Source organism: Erpetoichthys calabaricus, chromosome 11 (assembly GCF_900747795.2).
Source record: "Erpetoichthys calabaricus chromosome 11, fErpCal1.3, whole genome shotgun sequence".
Classification (NCBI taxonomy): Eukaryota; Metazoa; Chordata; class Cladistia; order Polypteriformes; family Polypteridae; genus Erpetoichthys; species Erpetoichthys calabaricus.
In genome coordinates, this window is record NC_041404.2 from 60,089,484 (window position 1) to 60,109,317 (window position 19,834).

Genomic DNA, 19,834 nt, shown 5'->3' on the forward strand with positions numbered 1-19,834 from the left:
CTACGGCGCTCTGGAGTGAAGATTCTACGTCATAAACACTGCGAAGGATGAAACTCTTCATGTCTGGGGGCAGTTGGGGAGGATTCTAGGAGCTCATTCGGACATGACCATAGGCCTGGTGAATGAAGCTCCTTACCCCGCGGATATCAGAGTGGGGTTTTATACCTTGTACGTCTACAGCAACATTGTGTCTCACCAAAGGGTCGGAGACAGCAACGTCCCTCTCTTGAGATGCGTACATATTGAGGATGAGATGAATAAGATTACCACAATCACCTATGACAAGCCGCACTACGCTCCAGTCAGCAAGAATCAGTATGATACGTTGACCATTGAAATAAAGACGGATAAGAACAAAGCGGTTCCATTTCAGTTTGGCAAGGTCATAGTCACGTTACATTTCAGACCCTCTAAGAGGTGTATACTCGACTAATACAGAGGTGAGATCTTACCTGGGCCCTAGCCCTTATGTGCATTATTATGAAGCCCAAGCGGGCAACAGCCTCCCCGGGTTCTCTGGGACCCCGGTGATGTACGGGTCTGGGATCGGCGGAATATTTCGCGGGTCTGTTAGAAGAGCTTTGACTCTCTTGAAAAGAGGATTCAAATTATCCAAACCACACATTAAATCAGCCGCTAAGAATATTGTCAAAGATGTGGTGGCTGGGGCCATGTCCAGAGCTATGACTCGAGGAAGCGAAGAAAATCAAGGGGGGTCGAGTCTGATGGTGATGAGGAAAACTAAGCGTAAGAGACCTTCTGGGTCACGCGCAGGCCCGATCATCCAAAAAATGCGCCGTTCAGCTTTTACATCATTTTCTTCTCTCTACCACAAGGATAAGTCCTGCGGCCACAGAAAAAAGAAATCGAAAAACATTTTTTAACTCAAGATGTCTTTTGCTCATCGAATGTCTCAAGAGTGTGTGAAATCAGAACTGGACTTGTTTACGGTACCCTATACTCAGACTAGTGTAGAAAAAAGCATCTACGTCGAGATACCTCCTCTCTCAGCTCTATCTGAAGTCGCCCCGCTGGAGTTTCTGATTACTGGGAACGGGGAAGACTACTTGGACCTGAATAACCCGCTTCTACACGTCAGATGCAAAATCGTCAATGCCGATGGAACTAATCCGGCCCCCAAGGCCAAGGTAGCCTTTGTTAATTATACGATAGCTGGTTTATTTTCACAAGTGGATATAACCCTGGGAGATCGCCTAATATCACAGCCTTTACCCGTACAGGTCCCTTTTTGAGGGACTGCTAAATTACAGCAATGAAACTGTCAAGTCACGGCCAACAAACATGAAAACACAGCCTTGGACGGGCCGAATGAGGGATTCAAAAAAAGAAATGGTTATACGGCCCACGGTAAAACAGCAGAACTCCTCGGACCTATTCATTCCAACCTATTTTTTCAAGAAAAATTAATTCTAAATGGGGTGGACGTCAGAATAAAAATGGTGCGGAGCAAAAACGAATTCTGTCTGATGTCCGGAGATGCCGAGTGTTACAAAGTAAACATTTTATCTGCCGCACTTTTTGTCAAGAAAGTTAAAGTTTCGGCGGCTGTGAAAATAGGGCACGCACACGCTCTCACATCAGCCAATGCCAAGTACCCCGTGGAAAGAGTGAATAAGAAAGTTCTCAGTATGCCGGCCGGGATACGAGTGAGCAATCTGGAGAACTTGTTCTTGGGACAACTATGCAAGTACGTGGTCATAGGCCTGGTGGATAGTGAGGCCTTTTTGGGGGATTTTGCCAGAAACCCCTTCAATTTCAAGCATAACAATGTGGAGTTCCTGGCCTAGTATTTGGACAGACAGCAGATTCGTGCCAAGCCATTTCAGCCCAATTTTGCTAATGACAACACAACTCGAGAATATTAAAACCTTGTGTTGTCCTCCGGAGAGCATTTGAAAGACCAGCCTCTGGCCATCAGCCGTACTGACTTTCTCCCGAGGATACACCCTTTGATTTAATCAAGAATGCGGAGACCATTTCTCATTGATGAAAACCGGGAACATGAGATTTGAAATCCACTTTCGACAACCCCTACCCAATACTGTGAATCTAATAGTGTACGCCGTCTTTGACAACATTATTGAAATAAACCAGAGAAGAAACATACTTTATGATTACTAAAAAGCATGAACACCCTGCAGATCAACCAACTGATGTCCTGTAATCCGTACACAGAAAATCTGTTTTACGGAGTGTTGGCTTGCGACAAACTGCCTGAAAAAATACTTACGGATCTCCCAGCCATGATCATCGTCAATACTCACCGTCAAAATCAACCTGGAGAACACTGGTTGGCGATACATCTCAGGGAAGACGGAACTGGAGAATTTTTTGATTCCTATGTCGCCCCTCCAGACTTTATCTATTTTCCTGAGGAAATATACAGCTTTTTAAACAGAAACTGTAAAGAAATTATTCACCATACCTGGTAGCTTCAAAGCTGGTTTTCCACCGTCTGCGGACAACACTGTATTTTTTTCCTGCATCACAGAGGGAAAGGAAGCCCTTATAAAGAGGTCATGAACCTGTATTTTAATGAAGTCACCAAGAATGATTATATGGCTCAAAAATTTGTCAGCACCTTGTCTACGAACACTTCTAGAGGTTTTCAGGATCACCCCTGCATGCAGAGTTCTAGGACCTGTAATTATCTTAATAAAGAATAGGCAGACTGTGTAATCAAATGTAATATTTTATTAAACAAAAATATAATTACATTTCAATTAGGAATCCAGTCATTCTTTTTGCGAGATCTGGTTTTCTTGCCAACAGGTATATCGGAAGTAGCTGCAGTGGCAGCGGTAGAGGCAGCGACCCCGTCTGGGGCAGAAGGTTTGAAGCTCTCTAGAAATTCTCTCGTGTCGGCATTTGGCACGGCAGATGCCGGAATGTTCAAACCGGCCAGGGCCTTAACAAATTCGTTCCACCCCCTAGGTCTCCTATAGGACAGTATGTTGTGACGGGCAGTCAAATTCCGCATTAGATCGACCATATTCGTATTGGGTAATGGTTCTCCACAAAACACAAACTCTCCCAAGCCATTCCAGTAGGTTGTATTAGGGTTATGCAACATTTTCTGTAAAATAATTTCGGTATATTTCTTTGATTTATCTGGCGCACTTTTCAAAATCTCGTCATATACCCGTTCTTCTTGGGTACTAGGAGCCTCTTTGAGCGCCCCCGGTGGCTCCTCCTGACTCTCGGCAGGCAGCAATAACGTCAGAGACCTGGTTTCTTTATCCGCTTTTTTCACAAATGCAAGGTATCTTTGCAAGACGGTTGTATAAAGTTTTACTTTTGCATCGGCGCTCAAGTCACTACGTTCGAGTATGAATTTCATTTGTTTATCCAGTTCACTTTCCGTAGTGCTTAAAAGGTCGCTGGATGCCGAGGCTTTCTGTTGCAATTGAGCCATTTGTTGTTGAGGGACCAGGTACATCTTGCGCGTGTATTCCATATTTATACTCCTGAACCTATTAAACTAGTAATGAAAGGAATGGCGGTGCTTAATAGGGCTCAGAGAAATCCTCCTTTCTGATTTAAAAGGGCTTTTTCTTTTTAACAGTAAGTTTTTTATCGCTGAGTTTTTTAACGGCACAATGGTTTCTTCAGCAACTTGAACTGTCTGGAAGTCAGGGGTACACGGCCTTTTAAAGTATTGAGAGCTATTTCGGCAAGAGTGTAAATTAAACCGTCCGGAGCCTCAATTAGCACCGCTTTTCTTCGGCGACAGGAGACACTATGCAGGGTCTTGAGCAGAGGGAGATTTCTTTTTATTCTGCATGACATGCCGGCTCTTTCTCAAATACTTGGAAAACCCAACTGAAACTTGTCAAGAACAGCAGGATTATTCAGGTGATCACTGAGCAGCGTAATAACGGCCTTTTCTAAGATTTTATTTAAGAAGGGCAAGTTAGAAATGGGTCTAAAATTGTCAAAAACAGAGAAGTCACGATTATTTTTCTTTTTTTTTTTTTTACATTTTATTGAATTTATTGAAAGTGAGTAACAATCCATACCAGAAAGTCAAACTTGACAAAACTAAATTCAAGTCAACCCGCACCCATGAGAAAAAGAGCAAGGCCAGCAGCCCGAGTAAAACTTTAAGAGTAGGAGAAACAAGGGGGAGAAAATCCTTTTCCCCAATTTAAATGCTTATTCTAGAATGTTATTGATTACATCCTGCCAGGTTTTTAAATAGATGCTCTAAGTGAGAATTGGATTTTGTCCCATTTCAAATAGTGTATAAGATCAAATAGTGTATAAGAGTAAGTTGCCCACTGACAAGACAAGTCTGTCTCCACTGTAAGCCCCTCTGTGAGCCCACCACACACAGCTGTTAATGGATTAGGAGGGATTGGGACACCAAGGCTGTCTGAAAGGCATTTAAAGATTCTGGTCTAGAATGATGTGAATTTGGTGGACACTCAGAAGATGTGGCCCAGTGAGGCTGGAGCTCGATTGCAACGTTCACAGGTTGGATTTTGGGCTGGAAACATTTTGGACAATTTTAAATGAGAGAGATGTGCTCGATAAAAGATTTGAAGTTGAATAATTGAATGCTTTGTGCATATGGCGCTCTAGTGAATTCTGTGTATGGCTGCCTTCCACTCCTTTTCTGAGATGTTGACTAAGAGTTCCTTTTCCCACTGCACTCTGGGATCTTTGAAAGGGTGGGACTGTAAAATGTTTTTATATTATAGAAATGCTGTCTGAGTCCTCAAGACTGATTGACATTTCCTCCGGAATAGAAGTAAGTGGGAGGAGAGGAAAATTGGGCAGATTTTGTTTAGCAACGTTTTTAATTTGGATGTAGTGGAGAAATTGTGTGATGGAAAGTTAAATTTGGAGTGTAACTGTTCGTAGGATGCAAGGGCCAGATCTTAAAGTGATTTAATCCCAAATATTTTATAAACATTTAAAGCCACGTACGTTTTAGAGGGTGGAAAAAGGTGGTTATCATGCAGAGGTGCTAAGTTTCTCTAACGTCAGATACTTCCTACATTGGTTCCATATTCTGAGTGAGTGAAGGACAATTGGTTGTTAGTATATTGGCGATGTTGTTGTTAAAACAAACTGAAGCTTCTGGACTGGTATACAGTAGTTTGATCCATATACAGATGTTCGGGCCAAACCTAAATTTCTCCAGTTTAGTAAGTCTCATTCAACCATATCAAATTCTTTTTCTGCATCCAACAATAATAATATCTCCTGGGTGTTAGCCTTTGTGGGTGAATATATTACATTAAACAGGTGGCAAAGATTGGAAGCTAAGTGTCTGCCTTGGTCCTGTGATATTATCAAAGGCAGCACTTTCTCAATCCTTCTAGCTAGGACTTTGGAAAGTATCTTAACATCATTATTCAGAAGTGAGATTGGTCTGTATGATGCTAATTGTAATAAGTCCTTATTTTGCTTAGGAAAGACAGTAATTAACGCTTGGTGAAAAGTTTGAGGGAGAATTTTATTGTCTCTGGCTTCTGTAAATGTTGCTAATAAAAGGGGTGCAAACATAATTGAAAATATTTTACAAAATTCAGCAGGGTGGCCATCAGGGCCTGCTGCATTCCCACTCTGAAGTGAGCTTATAGTGTTTAGTCATTCTGATAGCACCAGAGGTTTATCCAATTCCACTGCACTGAGAGTATCTGGTTGTGGTATCTGTAATGCATCGAGAAATGCATCAGGTTGTGTCTTTTCTTCTTTAAACTGAGCAGAATATAAGGACTTATAGTAGTCTCTAAATGTGTGCATTATATTTTTATGGTCAATGATTTTGTCTCCATCTGTGTTGGTAATTACTGGGATTGAGTTGCAGACTTCCTGCTTGTGGATTTGTTGAGCTAAGATCTTATTAGATAGATAGATAGATAGATAGATAGATAGATAGATAGATAGATAGATAGATAGATAGATAGATAGATAGATAGATAGATAGATAGATAGATAGATAGATAGATAGATAGATAGATAGATAGATAGATAGATACTTTATTAATCCCAGGGGGAAATTCACAATTATTAGCCTTGTCTCTGTGTTCACAGTAATGATGTCGTGATTTAAGAATGAGTTGTTCGGTTTCTTTTGTTATCCAGAGGTTGAGGTCTGAATGCAGAGCCTGTCTTTTCCTATACAGTGCCTCATTTGGACACCTGGCATGTTCTTGATCTATTCTGGTAATTTCACTGATTAACTCTGAGGCCTTCTTGGTTTCTGATTTTGTTTTTGTGGGAGAGATATGAGATAATCTGTCCTCTTAAATTTGTTTGGTCTGGATTTAAATCACAATTAAAGTCTGCAACCATTATAATTTTATTAGTGTTCACATTAGGAATGGACGCAAATACATTTTGGATGAAGTCCCTGTCATCCACATTGTGTGTAGATATTTATCAGAATCACTTTGTAGCAGGGCTACATAATAATAGTATGTTCTATGTTTGTGCTGAGTGCATTTTGTTTCATCGTCCGGTTTACTGTCCGTTATATGTGCGTCAGTGAATGTTGTCCCTGTAAATGAAACGGGGAAGGATGATGGAGAGAGACCGCAGCCCCGAGATGGAAATTGCCTGTCAAACTTACCTGATTTATCCGAGACTTTGCGTATTTATAAAAGAGGAATGAAAAGCAAAGGAAATGAAAAGGAGAGGGAGAGAAAGAAATTGAGGAGCGAAAAGAAGACAATTTATTCATTCATTTACCATCTCATCACCGCCGATCATTGCTTTATTCCACTGCTTGCTTTTTCAACATCCAATTCATCACCACGACAGCCAGCACCGAGGAACCCCGGGGCTCGGATTCATCCCAGCCATTGCCAGAATAATCTTGGTAATGTAGAGGCCGGTCTGGGTAAGGGGTTGGCCGTTACAACTTTAGAGTTAAATAAATTACCCATCACTATCACGTATCGCCCTTCAGAATCAGACACTACATGTGATGCTAGAATTGAAATTATTCTATGAATTAAGATTCCCACACCTCTAATTTCCTTTGTATGGCTGGAGCGGAATATTTGGCCAGTCTGGTCTCTCTGCAGCCAAAACTGATCCTGGCTTAATAAGTGAGTTTCCTGTACAAACACTATTTTAGCGTTTAGACCTGTTAGGTGAGAGAATACTTTCTTTCTCTTTAATTCGTGATTCAGGCCTTTAACATTCCAGCTCACAAAGTGAACTGTTTGGTCTTGGAGACATTGCTTCTGAACTTTTGTTGACATTTTGTAGTCTTAAATTAAGATAGCACATTATTACATATCATAGCTTTGACCTTAATTTCCAATGTTTCCAGCAGTTATTGCCATAAAGCCTGTTGTTATGTTGGCACTTACGATTGTTAGGATTAAAAGGTATAAAAGATAGCCAGGCCACAGACAGACATGACAGCAGATGTCCACAACACACACGGTTTATTTACAGTTTCTATTTACACTGTCCAGTTCCACAAACTCACACAATTACTCAGTCCTTTCCTTCACTACTCTTCAGCCACCTCCACTCCTCTCTCGCACGCTCCATCTTCTTCCTCCCAATTCCAGCAGTCCAAATGGAGTGAGGTGGCCCCTTTTATCCAGCTCCGGATGTGCTCCAGGTGTTCTGTGATGGTGTTCCAGCAGCACTTCCTGGTGTGGTGCAAGTGCTGTCCTCCAGAGCTCAGGAATCATCCAGGTGCCCCCTGGTGGTGGCCACGGACCCCCACAGGGTTGAGCTTCCCTGATGGAATCCAGGGGGGCTGCCCTCTTGCGCCCAGTGAAGATATTGCCCCTCTCCCGGTCCTTCCCTGCTCCAGGTGTCCCAGTGGGGCAAGGTCCCTGGTTGTCTGCCACAAACGATAGATTAGAGATAGCTTGCTCTCTTTCTCTCTCCCCACCAGCCCTCCTGTTCCCCTATTTTGCCTCCCCACATGAGGCGAGACCACACTTCACAAAGTCCCAGTCCTGGATTTGGGCAGCTGATACCCTTCTTCCTGACAGATAATCTAATGTTTCAGTAGACAGGATGTGAAGCACCTGTGAACTGCCATCTTCAGGTCTATCATGTGAGTTGGCCAGTGAAGGTCCCCCTGAGACTTGTCCTGAAGCCTCTAAGGCGTGGTCTTGGCTGTGTGCTTCAAGTCATTGTCATACTAAAAGGAGAGCCATCACTCCAGTATAAGGTGGCATGCACTCTGGAGCAGGTTTTTTGCAAGGTCCTCTCTTTAGTTGGCTTCCTTCATCCTCTCCTCAGTTCTGACCAGTCTCCATGTCCCTGAGCCCCCATACCCTGACGGTGCCACCACAAGATAACCAACGTCATTTGCTTCAAAGTGGAATGCTTAGGAATGATTTTCCCTCATCAGTACATATGAAAAGGCGCTATACAAAATTATAAGTAGGTGAGGTCACCTGTCACCAGTGACTGCGTCATCCAGTGGTCACTGTGCCTGCTGGGTCTCTTGACACAGAAATATGAAAATCAGTGGTGTTTATAGTAATGAAGACACTAGAATAAAATAGGCACTATATCATGATAAGGTGGCAGGTTCATTCTCCAAGACTGACTCTCTGTGTGTGCCTGGATTCATAATACAGAAATATGGAAAGAAGCTGCAGTCTTGATGGAAAGGCGCTATAAAAAAGGCCACACCATCAAATCATAACTTGTCATTCTCAGTTTCTATCAGCAAGCTGACAAGTTTCTGCACCTGCTAACCATTTAAATATAAAAGGGATTGGTGTTAATGAGAGCAAGGCACTATATAACAAAAGACACTAAAGAAGGTGATAAGGTGGCACATTCAGCCACCAAGAGTGGCACTCTGTGAGCTTAGTGACTCAGTGCACTTGCAATGGCTCTCAACAGAGAAAAATGGGACAAAATCAGGTGTTCAAGATGAAAGGCATTATATAAAATCATAAGGTGACAAATTCAAAGCCGGCCATTCACTTTGTTTCACCAGTGAGTCAGTACGTCTGCTAGACCTCACAGTACAGAAATGCAGGAAGACCTCGTGTTCACAAAAGAATGGCACTACATAAAGTCACAAAGTGTCATAGTCATTAAAAGAGTGACACTCCACAAGGTGATGACGTTGTTACAACCGCCAAGCCACACAATATTAAAATATGGAAAGAGCTGCTGTTCATGATGGGAGGCGCTATATACAATCATATGGTAGCAAACTCAGCCTTCACCAATGACACCCTTTGTCATCCTGGGAGCCACCCTGCCTGTGAGGCCACCTAGTGGACAACATGAAGTTCACAATACAAAGGTCCTGTGCAGAAAAGTCACTTATGAAATCCTCCTGTGGCAGGCACAGCGTCCAGCAGTGTCACTAGAAAGAGCCATCACACCTGCCAGGCCTTACAGTGTGGAAATCTAGAAAGATCTGTGGTATGCAGGCATGATTTGGAGGTCACTTTGGATGAAAATGAGAGAATCACACAATAAAGATGAGGCTGAGATAAGAACTCATGCTAGAAGGAAACGTTTATTTCAAGTTTAAAAGGATGCAGTGGTCAGCAGAGGGGCAAAGGGGGCTTGTGAAGTGCAAAGCGGAGTGAAGATCAGCAGACCTCCAGGTGTTCCTCTGCGAATTCAACAGGCTCCATGTTGTGCAATATAGAGAGGACTGGTGGCACTTCTGTAAAGGAAAGACAAGAGAAGAATAAAAGCAGTGAGCCAAGATGTCCACTCCGTGACGCTTCCTTCACTCCACTCACAGGAGACTTTAAGAGCCGCGCTCAGCTCCACCTGCACACCTGAGGCAGGTATGGGACAGCAACACCTGTGGTGGTCCTGGATCAGGTGACCACTGTCCAGTCAGTACGACATCTTAGTTAATAAAAGGATCACATTGCTTTCAGGGAGTCAACATATAGAATATTATGGGATACCTGAACTGTTTCTATCTCATTATGTTAAATACTGGCTGACATTGTACACCTGTGATGAACGAGGACAGAAGTGACTAATAATTATTAAAAAGTTCAGATGACCCTAAACACACCTGGGATGCTGGACCATCATGCCAATTATATGATCTGCCTGTGATCTGAGTGTAAAAAAGAAGGAAGCCACTGTGTTCTCCCTGCAAGCTGCTTCACTACACACCCTGAAAGGCGTTATATAAATGTCCTAAACCTGCCTGTTCACTCCCAATCACAGATCTTCTGACCGTTGTCTGTGACACTTTGTGGAAAAATGGAAGCAACTGAAAGGGACCCCAAGATGGTCTGACTAATAAAAAAGTAAGGTGGGGAACATCTGTGAAATAAAAGGTTAGGATGAAGGAGACCAGGAGTTCAAATAAAGAAATATAATAAATTATTAAAATATCACAGTCATCCTCAGCAACGTGAAGGCCAGCTGCTCTTGTGTGACGTGTGTTGTAACGAGTGCAGAGTTCAGTGACAATGTGACACACGTGTGCCAATCAACAGGCACTCTGAGGTGCCATCATCACTGAGCAGAATTACCAGAACTCAGAAGTTTTAATTTCTTTACCTCAAACACCTACCTGAAGCAGGGATGCTAATCACTGTGTTGCCATTGCAATAAACTGTAAAAAGGTGCTATATAAAACAGTAACCTTCAATCCAAGTCATGGAGTCCCTCTGTGATCCTTTGTGAGTCACTATATCTCCATTGCTGCTATTTGCAAATCGCACTTAAAATGGAATTCAGTATCAAAAAGTGCTATATAAGTCATTGGTTTGTTTGGCAACTTCCCATCATGGCCTTCCTTGTGTGATCTTGTGTAGGTCCCCTCCCTGCTGGGTCCATAATGGAATTAAACTGCTGTGCATTAACTTCAATAGGCCTTTAGATAAAGTTCATCACACAAGTGCACTGTAAAAAATCACCAAACGGTCTTCTTCAGTCCCCTCCATTGATTCCCTCATAAGTTAAAGTCATCTTTCTAAACGTCAATATCTGAACTCTCAGGTGTGTTTCAATGCCCTTGTTACTCACCGCTTCACCACACAGTATGAGCAGACGCTGGTGTAGGTCTGGCCATCGCTGCCACACACGGGGTTGACGAGATTCGTGCAGTCAAGATTCACGAGAGCCTTACAGTTGGGCTACAGAAATGGAGAGCAGAAGGTCAGGTAGACGTAAGCAGCTGGGTGCTGAAGGAAAAAAACTGAGGAGACCCTTACCTGTGGAGGGATGCTTGTCCCTCTTGCCAAACCTGTGGAAGAAAAGAGGGCGAAAACCATCATTGAATACTGCCTGAAACATCTAAAAAAATGTAAATATTCATCCATTTTCAGTACTTAATAGTAAGAATCTGTGATCACATCAGACATCACATTACACAAAATACATCCGTCAATGCCATCGTCATACACAGCATGTGCTGCTCTGAGCTGACGGCTACACTGATGGGCTATAAAGGCACAAACTCCTCAGTGGGCTCCTCTCCAGCACCCCTTGTGTGATCCTGAGGGGCTGACATTCCCTCCTGGAGATCACATGAAGGAAATACAGAAACAGCCGAGCAGGTGGACAAGGCGGCCATCAAAATGAAAAGACAAGGAAGGGCAACAACATCAGTGGCTTGGCGGGGCAATGGGCATCACTGGTGCCTCACAGATGTCACGTCCAAAGCTTGAACCCCACGCTGGGTCTTCGTCTGTGTGGAGTCTGCATGGGTTTGTCATCAGGCTTTAATCTAACATGTCAAAGATGAGTTAATATTAATAGTGGACATCTCAAAAATGGACCTGTGTGTGTGTGACAATGTAGTCTGTAATGGACTATCTATCTATCTATCTATCTATCTATCTATCTATCTATCTATCTATCTATCTATCTATCTATCTATCTATCTAATTATATAGTGCCTTTCATATCTATCTATCTATCTATCTATCTATCTATCTATCTATCTATCTATCTATCTATCTATCTATCTATCATTATATAGTGCCTTTCATATCTATCTATCTATCTATCTATCTATCTATCTATCTATCTATCTATCTATCATTATATAGTGCCTTTCATATCTATCTATCTATCTATCTATCTATCTATCTATCTATCTATCTATCTATCTATCTATCTATCTTATAGTGCCTTTCATATCTATCTATCTATCTATCTATCTATCTATCTATCTATCTATCTATCTATCTATCTATCTTATAGTGCCTTTCATATCTATCTATCTATCTATCTATCTATCTATCTATCTATCTATCTATCTATCTATCTATCTATCTATCTATCTATCTATCTATCATTATATAGTGCCTTTCATATCTATCTATCTATCTATCTATCTATCTATCTATCTATCTATCTATCTATCTATCTATCTATCTATCTATCTATCTATCTATCTATCTATCTGCATGCAGTTTGCGTGTTCTACCTGATGGTACAAAGCTTTACCTGACCTCTCCTCCTAATAGAAGAAGAGGGTTTTGTCTGACTACTCATATTTTATAAAATGGTTAACATTTTACAGGTTCTGCCAGAGGTGTGTACAGTTGTAAGCACAGCTCTACCTAAATTAAACATATTTAAAATGTTAATGTGAGAGAGAAAACAGATCATCAGTAAAATAACTCACACAGAGAGAACATGTAAAACCCACACAAGTAGAAATCAGAACTAAACTTTAAAGAAATTGAACTAATTCCCCTTAAACCTTCTAAAAGCCAATTTTTAGTGCCTACTGTGGTAAAGATGCAAACTGAGTAAGGAGGATTCTCACCTGAGAGGCAAATGAAGGCAACGCACAGCAGCAGGAGGCGCATGGCAGACATCTCGACTCGTCTCGCTGGTGTGTGTGTGTGTGTGTCAGACTCAGACTGGCCGCCCAACACCCTGGTGCACTCAATTTATAAGGCGACACATCTGGAAAAAAAATACAAAATTAAACCCTGCAGGCATTGATCCTCCTGATTCCTGAAAATTCAAAACTGTTGTAAATTAAGAAAGGCCTTAGAGATACACACGTCACATAGATAGATAGATAGATAGATAGATAGATAGATAGATAGATAGATAGATAGATAGATAGATAGATAGATAGATAGATAGATAGATAGATAGATAGATAGATAGATAGATAGATAGATAGATAGATAGGAAAGGCACTATATAATAGATAGATAGATAGATAGATAGATAGATAGATAGATAGATAGATAGATAGATAGATAGATAGATAGATAGATAGATAGATAGATAGATAGGAAAAGCACTATATAATAGATAGATAGATAGATAGATAGATAGATAGATAGATAGATAGATAGATAGATAGATAGATAGATAGATAGATAGATAGATAGATAGATAGATAGTTTCTCAGGTGACTCCCCTCACTTGTGCCCCCCTAATCTATCAGCCCCCCTGTATTAATGACTTGGCTGATGTTCTACAACTTGTCGCCATTCTCCCCCCTTCGGCCCCTCATGAACTCACAGCTGAAGCTCTTGTCTCCAGGACTGTCACTTTGCCAATTCGTCTGACCCTCGATACGCTCTTGACAGTCCAGTGTTGACCCTGCCAAGTGACAGACAGACATGTTGCTCCGTCACACTAAATCCTTCTCGTGCCTGACGGTATCCCACCTGGCCTGTAAAAGACCCCCAGCAGCTGATCCTGGTTTATTCCCAGACTGGACATCAGTAATGGATGCTGACTGCTTAACTGATCTTCTCTCTTTCTGCCCAGCTTTGCTCTGATCAGTATTTGATGTCTTAATAACTCTTATTATCATCATCTTATTATGTTGTTGTATTGTTAAATGTACTTTGCTGGCATTTATGTCACCTGTCACTTGTGTCAGGGTTAACACTTCTGCTCGTCCTTCACGCAGGGAGGACCCTGGACTCAAACCTGGTCTCCTCACTATGAGGCAGCAGCATTACCACTGCGCCACCGTGCCACCCACTGTGAACGTCTTCCTCCACTTCCTCAGTCTGAACCCTTGCAGGTCACTCATTCAAAGTCACAGGGTGAGTCAGCGGTGGGATTTGCATTTGATACCAGTAAGCCGCATCCTGAGAGCTCAGACTTAAACTCATTAAATCATCAACATTTACATTTATTAAGAGGTTGGCACTTTTATCCAACTCACAAGTCAGTTGTACCAAACTCTTTGCATATTTCTACAATGTGAGCCCTGGCAGGTAAACTGACTCGTTGACCGTGCTGTGAAAATGTATTTGCCCCCTTTCTAATATCCTCTGCTTTCATATATTTTACACAATTAATGGCTATGAATGGAATTGAAGATACGCCACTGCCATCGCAGACTCGAGCTTCAGCCCGTCTCAACTGCCTTTCAGAAGAGTTGTGAACTTGAGAGACATCACAGGGTAAGCACAGAACATCTAAAGGGTACCTGACATCTACAACATCTGTGAAGCTACGAGACTTTGAGAAACAGTAAGTGTGATACAGTGGCATGCAAAAGTGTGGGTCACCTGTGATATCCCGTGTAGTGTTAAGTGGCCCCAGCCTACACTCTGGACATCTGATAGTTTATGAACCGAACAGGATCAGTGGAGAGATGAGACACAGACAAAAATTGAAGGGTGAATGGTGCAAGTTTATTTACAAGAGTGCTGCACAACCAAAAATGCAGTAGTGTCAGGTGGGCTTTGAGACTCAGTCCTTCAGCATTGACACTTCTTCATAAATAAATAAAAACAAAAAATAAGTAAAATAAATATGCTGTATTTACAAAAACAGTGTAGTCCTACAAAAACTACACACACACTCCAATAATGAAGGTTGTCTTCTTTAATCTCTGGCTCAAGAAGCTCCTCCAACAGGAAAGAAAAAAATGCACAAGAACAATAACAAGTGTGTATAAATACAAAAACAATCGCAGCAAACCCAAAATCAAAATCTCCTTAAATATAACCGACAAGACTGTCCAGCCAATCTGCCACCCCGTCTACCTCACGCACCTTTCCAGGTAGACCCTAGCGCGTTCACTCCACGCCCCGAGCAACTATGTATTTAAACTCGAACCGCTGCCGGTTGCGCGCGTAAGCCCCCTGGGACAGCCAACGGTTATGCTGAGCTCAAGCACACCAGCTGCCGACTCACCAGTAAGTCAATTCATTTCTTTACAATACGGGATCCCAATCTCGGGCTCAATCCTGTTTATACAAACAACTGCCGCACCGCACCTTAAACCGCCTGCGCTGGACAGGCTGCGAGGACACCGGCGTGTAAAAATGAACCGTACTGGCCATTATACCGGCTCCACGTGTGCCCAGACACACCGCGCCACACAGCGCTCACCCGCTAGACGGCCCTGCATTCCCGCGGCAACGCCCTCAACACACAAATGATAAGCGCACTTCCTTACAACTTTATAAACACCGCCGCTTCAAGTTTAAGGCTTCTTCAATTTAAATGTGGTAATCGCGCATTACCAGCAACCCCCTCCCCTCCCCTCCCCTTTAAGATTACAGGTCGCACGAGATTTTTCTTTCCCGACACACAGCGGACCTGAAATCTATAAGGCTGGAGCGACAAATACCAACGGGCCACACCTGCACTTGAATGTCTCATTCGCTGTATCCATTGCAAAGCCCTATGGTGACTCTCTACCGCAAACTCCGTTGACAAAAGGTAATATTTTAAACTATCGATTGCCCATTTAATAGCTAGTCCCTCCTTTTCCAATACTGCATATTTCTTTTCTCTATCAAACAGCTTTTGACTCACCCGCTAGACGGCCCTTCGTTCCCGCTGGTGCGCCCTCAACACACAAAGGGTAAGCGCACTTCCTTACAACTTTATAAACACCGCCGCTTCAAGTATAAGGCTTCTTCAATTTAAATTTGACAACCCCCTACTTAAAATGTCTGTTAGTGTGAATAATTAAGAGAACAGAAGATGAACTGATCATCAAAAGGCATCAAGTTCCAGATTTCACATTTCTGTAATATTTTAAGCAAGATTACATTTTTATTTCCATCATTCAGGGATCTGTTGTATCCTGGGTGAACTTTTCCAGGCTGGTGGTCAGGCTGTCATCCTGGCATTGCAACCAATCTTTGCTTCCATTTGGGAGACGGGCGTCATCCCAACTGAATGGAAAACGGGACTTGTCATCACTGTCTAGAAAGGGAAGGTTGTTCACCTGGATGGCTGCAACTACAAGGGGATAACACCTCGCTAGGATCATCAATTGGATCCATGATCACTTGCTCATCTACCAGTGTCCGGAGCAGACTGGTTTTATGCCTAAGAAGTTGACGATCGACCACATCCTGACACTGAGGGTCCTCATGGAGCACCAACGCGAATATTGGCAGAGTTTCTTTGCAGCCTTTGTCGATTTTCCTAAAGTGTTTGACTCAGTTGATCGAGCTGCCCTGTGGGACATCCTGAGACTTGGTGGGATCCGATCAACGTTGCTGGATGTCCTGGCCGGCCTGTACACAGGTACTGTGAGTGCTTTGCAGACTGGAGGCAGACCCTCTGTTTTGCCAAGTTGATTCTGCGGTCTATCAGCGGTGTCTTCTGCACCTACTCTGTTCAATGCTTGCATGGACTGGGTGGTGGGGTCTAGCAGCTGTGGGGCATCTGTTGGTGAAGAGAGATTCACTGATCTTGACTTTGCTGATGATGCTCAATTGAGGGTCTGATCAGCGCTCTTGAGAGACTGAGTGAGGAGTCTGAGTGTCTGGGCAGGCGAGGGTCCTGATAAACACCAAGAGCCAGGCCTTTTATGACCTCCTGGACACAGCCATCAGCAGTGTGTCTGTCTGCTGAGAGAGGGTCGACCTCGTCAAGAGGTTTACTTACCTCAGCAGTGACATTCATATCTCTGGTGACACTTCCAATTAAGTCAGTATACAGATTGGGACAGCATTGGGGGTCATGACGTCGCTGGAAAGGGATGTGTGGCGCTCCTGATATCTCAACAAAAGGGCCAAGTCTTTAGAGTCCTGGTGCTCCCCGTTTTTCAACACATGGGCTCTATCCAGTTACCTGAGATGAAGACTGGACTTCTCCATGTGTGTCTCTTCAAAGAATCCTTGGGCTGCTGTTTAAAGGAACCCATGGCGGCTGATTGTTGGGAGGAGGTTTGAGGGGTTTGAGAATTTCTACGGCTTTGACATTTGCATCACCTGGTGGTTTCCTAATGAGGACTGTGAACAACCCATAGTCCTAATGGGCTAATGAAAGTCTGAGACCACCTCAAATATCTTGGGGTGCCTAAACCTTTGCACGGTGCTCCTTTCCTGTTCTCACTGTACAATTGTACAATACCCATTGGGATTAATAAAGTATCTATCTATCTATCTATCTATCTATCTATCTATCTATCTATCTATCTATCTATCTATCTATCTATCTATCTATCTATCTATCTATCTATCTATCTATCTATCTATCTACACTAATCACTTTGAACTTGATGCCTTTTGGTGATCAGCTCATCTTCTACTCACTTAATAATTCACACTAACGGACACTTTAAGCAGGGGGGCCCAAACGTTTGCATGCCACTGCATAGTAAATATTCCTGTACTCAGTAGAACATTAGAACAATCTAGATGAGATGAGGCCATTCAGATCGCCAGTCCTATCCACTTATCCACTCACCTACTAGCTCTGCCATCACTCCTGACATGAGAGCTTACTGGAGGAGCAGCTCGTCCAAGAATGACAAGAATGAAGATCGGAAATGAGGACAAAAGTAAAGAGGAAAGGATGGCAAACTGGCCAACCTCCATATCACTAGGATTGTTTAGTCGCTTTTTACGTCGAAAGAAGTGTCACAACTAATAATGAATTACGGTGACGTCAGGTACTGTGGAATTTTTATTACTGTGGCAAACCGACTTAAACGTCCAATTGCAGAGGCTGTTAATGAAGGGCAGGGCGCCAACCCACCACAGGACACACACACACACACCAAACACAGACCATTGAGGATCGCCAGTCCACCTAACCTGCATGTCTTTGGACTGTAGGAGGAAACTGGAGCACCGGGAGGAAACCCAGGCAGACATGGGAAGAACATGCAAACTCCACAGAGCGAACCCAGGTCTCCTTACTGCTAGGCAGCAGCGCTACCACTGTGCCACCGTGCCACTCAGAACTGACAAGGTGGTCTTCTCTAAAGTTCTGCCTGTGCCACGCGCCAGTCCAGGTAAGACTGACGAGATTAGAAGGCTTAACTTCACCTTAGAAGGCTCAAATCTCAGTGTAGGGTAGAAGGGTATCGGTTTAGGGGGTATTGGGACTCCTTTTGGAATAGATGGGACGTGTACTGCCATAATAGGTTACATCTGAACTGGAGGGGCACCAATGTGGTGTGGTGTGGGGGGGGGGGGTATGTGGAAACCAGACAAGGATTGTTTAAACCTGGGAATGGGTGGCAGGGAGTTTAGGACAGGCCAGGTTAAGAACTGTACATGGAGGAACAAACAACAGTGTAGAAATATAAATGCATAGCAATGTCAATTCTAACTCATAGAAGGAGTGACACATTAAAAATAGCTCACCTTAATGCTAGAAGTATCAAAAGTAAGGCAAGTCAGTTGGCGTTGTATGTAGCAGAGCATAACTGTGATATTATAGCAATAAGAGAAACTGGGCTAAATAACAAAGATGGGGATGAGTAGAACATAGAGGGGTCCACTTGTAATAGGAAGGACAGACAGAACAGATGAGGAGGTGGGGTTGTTGTTTATGGCACACAGAATTTAAACACAAGTCCTCTTCAGTTGGACGATGAGCCCCATCTTAGTGAGAACATCTGGCTTCATTTGGAAGGCATTAGAGAAAGAGGCTTTATATTAGGAGTGAGTTACAGACCACCCAATGCAGACAGTAATTTTAACACACTCCTTTTTAGTAATATTGAAAATGGACGTTTACAGGGGAGTATTATAATCATGGGGGACTTTAACTACCTGAATATTAAATGGGATAACCTTGCAAATAGTGGATGCACAAGAGCTGGAGTTTTAGGCCAGTAAGCTTAACGTACATCATAGGAAAATTAATGGAAGGAGTTATTAGGGATAAGATTAACAAGTGGCAAGAAAAGAAGTTTTACTGAACAGTCAGCATGGGGTCAGCAGAGGGAGGTCATGTTTTACCAACCTGCTGGAGTTCAACGTGGAAGCAACAACAGGATATGATGAGAATATATATAACAGGATATATATATGAGGAGTGGAGCATCCGATGTTATTTATCTGGACTTTCAGAAAGTGTTTGATAAGGCGCCAACATGACAGGGTGGGCATCAAACTTGTAGTGGACTAAAACCCAGCTAAGATTCGCACCGCCTCTGACAGTGATTTATTTATTATTTAGGTGGGTATCCCAGGAACGCACCCAGCCTTGGCCAAACTCACACACAGTCCCTCACAGAGACAAAAAACAGAAATAGAAGACTGTATTAAACAATAGATAGATAGATAGATAGATAGATAGATAGATAGATAGATAGATAGATAGATAGATAGATAGATAGATAGATAGATAGATAGATAGATAGATAGATAGATAGATAGATAGATAGATAGATAGATAGATACTTTATTAATCCCATTGGGAAATTCACAATAATAAACGAAATCTAACTATAAGAAGTAAAACAATCCCATCCCAGTTCCCTTTACGGCGATATACAATAAACACAAATTGAACAATAACAAACCACTAACAAAAACCGCACACGATGAAGCCCATGAAAAACAGCAACTGATGGAATGAAATGATGGAGATGGGTAGTCCAGAGATGAGCTTGCTGTATGTGAATGTAAAGATCAGTCCTACCGGTATTTCCTGAAGACGGTCAATGGTGGGATCAGGAGCGCTC

At 42.7% G+C, this 19,834-nt stretch overlaps 2 protein-coding genes across 23 annotated transcripts in view; one reads left to right on the forward strand and one right to left on the reverse strand.

Annotated features, from left to right (window-relative positions):
* Positions 1–19,834, reverse strand: part of LOC114660439 (serine protease inhibitor Kazal-type 1-like) — an 821,621-nt gene that overhangs the window by 634,784 nt on the left and 167,003 nt on the right. For 2 of the 7 annotated variants that reach the window (XM_051934240.1, XM_051934245.1), the window contains exon 3: positions 10,978–11,087. In XM_051934240.1, coding sequence (XP_051790200.1) covers positions 10,978–11,087 — 110 coding nt within the window. Of the gene's footprint in view, positions 1–9,474; positions 9,647–10,977; positions 11,088–19,834 lie in introns of those variants that run through there. The other 5 variants (XM_051934244.1, XM_028813142.2, XM_051934242.1 and 2 more) reach the window with 3 other exon arrangements.
* Positions 1–19,834, forward strand: part of LOC114660438 (serine protease inhibitor Kazal-type 1-like) — a 565,538-nt gene that overhangs the window by 444,586 nt on the left and 101,118 nt on the right. The gene's annotated exons all lie outside the window — the stretch shown is intronic.